Source organism: Montipora foliosa, chromosome 1 (assembly GCF_036669935.1).
Source record: "Montipora foliosa isolate CH-2021 chromosome 1, ASM3666993v2, whole genome shotgun sequence".
NCBI classification, from domain to species: domain Eukaryota; kingdom Metazoa; phylum Cnidaria; class Anthozoa; order Scleractinia; family Acroporidae; genus Montipora; species Montipora foliosa.
Window position 1 is genome coordinate 35303496 of NC_090869.1, and position 3095 is coordinate 35306590.

At 34.2% G+C, this 3095-nt stretch overlaps 1 protein-coding gene across 2 annotated transcripts in view; it reads right to left on the minus strand.

Annotated features, from left to right (window-relative positions):
* The window catches only part of LOC137997442 (uncharacterized), a 17692-nt gene extending 14844 nt beyond the window's left edge, over positions 1 to 2848 (minus strand). The window contains exons 1-3 of one of the 2 annotated variants that reach the window (XM_068843469.1): positions 2754 to 2848; positions 2373 to 2454; positions 2127 to 2205 (exon numbers count right to left, since the gene is read on the minus strand). In XM_068843469.1, coding sequence (XP_068699570.1) covers positions 2127 to 2205; positions 2373 to 2454; positions 2754 to 2776 — 184 coding nt within the window. In that variant the 5' untranslated portion in view covers positions 2777 to 2848. The other variant, XM_068843460.1, reaches the window with a different exon arrangement.
* Between the last annotated feature and the right edge of the window lie 247 nt (positions 2849 to 3095).

The following is a 3095-nucleotide window of genomic DNA, read 5'->3' on the forward strand; positions in this document are numbered from 1 at the left end:
CTTTTCAACGCTATCCTATCATGTCAAAAAAATAAAAAATTGAAATTGGTTATAAATAATAAAGTCTCAATTATAGCTAAAATAATACTATAATACTAACTTGTCGTATTATTATAGCCTTTGTGCCTTTAGTATTTTGAATTGATTTCTTTTTTTTTTAACTTGATCATGATGTTAGAAATAGTGCTGATTAGGAAATGTCTTGGTTTTTTAAAAATAATAATACCTTTTTATACCTTTCAGTATGTTTATGAATATTTTATTGCAGTTTCTTACTTCAAAATGTTTTTCAAATCACTTCTACAATCATTATTATACCTTTTCACTGCTTTTTGGTGCTATTTTACATCTATACCAATATTGAAACTAACATTTGGTTAATGTCTCATATATAGTGTTTACAGTCATTTCAGGGTAAATGTTCACTACATGGACTTATTAGTTCATTGTTCCATTTGTACAAGGTCCTTTAAGGTTTGGCAAAACAAATTAAGACTCAGGTTAAAGCAGGTTTCCATGAAATCAATAGATTCCTCTCTTAATTCTTGCCATCCTTTTTGCCACAAAAAGTTTGTAACTAAGTGACTTGTAAGTTGTCAAATAAATAGGAGTTTGACAGTCAAAATGTGTTATATAAATTAAATACCTTAAGTGGGTAAGCAATTTAATTTTCAGTGGGGATAAGATACAGACCCCCTGTCAGCAATAGCCCCAGTTATACACCTCCTAATATAGGTCTCAAAAATTCACCAGAAATTGCAATTTAACATTATATTAACATGGGATGAACCGTCCGCTTAACTGACATTAAAAGACAAAAAAGTTCTCTTTTTCTTCCACAACACAAAAACAAAACATTCAAATGTAGTACCCTAGTACAGTGAGTCTATGGGACAAAGGATGACCCGCATGGGGACACTTCATCCCGACCCATATTTTATTTCACAATATTGACTAGATAATTACTTGATAAGATGCATGGTGTGACATTCATGTGAGACAAGTATGCTCTGTATTAGAAAGCCTAGGCTCAAATGCATATCCCTCGCAGAGGTCATGGTTGTCACATTAACTTTAATTTACAGTGGTTTATAAATTGGCTTTTGCTCAGTTCCATTTATTTATTCATTTTATCAAGACATATACTCAATAGAATATTGTGCTTCTGATTAGTCAATGATGAATGCATAAATAGCTTATAGAGTGCAATACAAAAGTTGTCATGGAAAAATGATGGAGTAATTTTGTTGAGTACAATTTTATAATATATAAAAAATCTTAGTGATTTGTGGTTCCTGTGATGTTTTGAAAGTCTCACATTGCATGAGCATATTTTGAGAACTATCAAAACATCACTTAAAAGCCTGGTTTCGATATGATCATCTGGATCGTCCCGGTCACCCCAGTTGTTTCAAATAATGTTCACAGGTGATAGGGACGATTATATGGAAACACTACCCAGACGATGACTAGTAATTGTCCGGATATAACCCGGACGATGATCCACATGATCATATGGAAACCAGGCTTTTATTTGCTCATAAATCATTTGCACTTGCATTCATACAACTTCCTATACTTATCGTTACTCAGTGTTCTTATTACACAACTCCAATTGGGACTGCTTTGTTTGAGAATCATTTGTCAATTCAAATGTGATGGATTTCAAAAGTAACGACGTGTACTATAAAACTGAGGACAAATTCCTGTTTCTCTGAGGCTTGTCAGTGAAACATATAAACTATACTTTTTCAAGAGAAAACTGGCACTTGATATTTGACAGGTAATTTCAGCTAAAAATTTTATGACATTTTTGCATCTCATTTACAGAAGAGAAAACCAGACGAGTTCTTTTTAAAATCAAACTACTAGTAGATTAACAATACAATATTATTATTAAAATCGATTTTACTTATTACCAGCACTATAATTTCGTAGATCTATGCGCTTTCGGTGTTGCCTACACAGAACAGGAATGACATTGTTTGAAAATTAGTGTTTACAGATCAAGGCAAGGCAAACAGTGGCAGATTTGCTGTACTAATTAAAGGTGCAGTTTAAAACGGATTACAAGTTAAGTCAAATTGATTCGATTCCATCGCATCTAATTAACGCAAAATACTTACCGTTAATTTCATCGTCACTTTGTTCCAAAAACCCAAACGGCAATGGAGATCGAAGAGTAGTTTTGGAACGACCATTATTCTGTAAATAAAAATTCGTGTCGAATACGCTTGATTTCGGTGCAAATCAAGGATTGTTAGTTTCAACAAATTAACCTTCGACAGAGCAACAAAATGGTTATCGATCCAAATACTTTATATCACTCGAATTTGACACAATTTTCTGAATGTGAATAAATCAACCCTTACTCTGCAAGCCGATTTCTGACGATGTTGGTGAGGAATATGCTTGACTCTTCCCTGAATCCAGTCTTTGTTAAGGCTTCTGCCACTGTAAACAAAAGAAGATGTTACTTTTTCATGAACACAAGGTCGTGTAAAATCACTTCCAGGTCACAACACAGACCACAAACACAGAAATATAACTTCAAATATAACCAAGTGAACTCCAATCTTCAACGCGAACGTGTAAACGAAAAAATTAAGAAGTGAACCTGTGGAAATAATTTCTGCGTGTAACTGACGTGGAAGGATTCGGAATTTGCCAATTTTGTGTGTACACAGCGCACACAGAAGAATTGGCCGTAACGTGTGGAACTGCAACAGCCATTTTCCAGTTTCCATACTTACAGACTGAATTGTTGATCGCTCATTTGTTGAAATTCATTGGTTGCTACTCAACTGGAATAATGCAAGGAAGCTTTGATTTGAATTTTCATTGTGCTATCGTCCCATGGAAACTGGGTACTAAACGAACCGGCACAGGCACCCCAAGCTCAGTGTAAGCAATAAGGATTTGTATGGGAATCCCGATAAAAAGCTTAAGAAGATAGGTATATAAGAAAAAATTCTCAATTAAACAGCCTAACCTTATTGCCAACGTGGGTAACTTCATCGTAGACACTCTTATTCTTCGGCCATTTCAACTTGAGTAAAAATAACAAACAACCTGCGGTTATAAACATATAACGA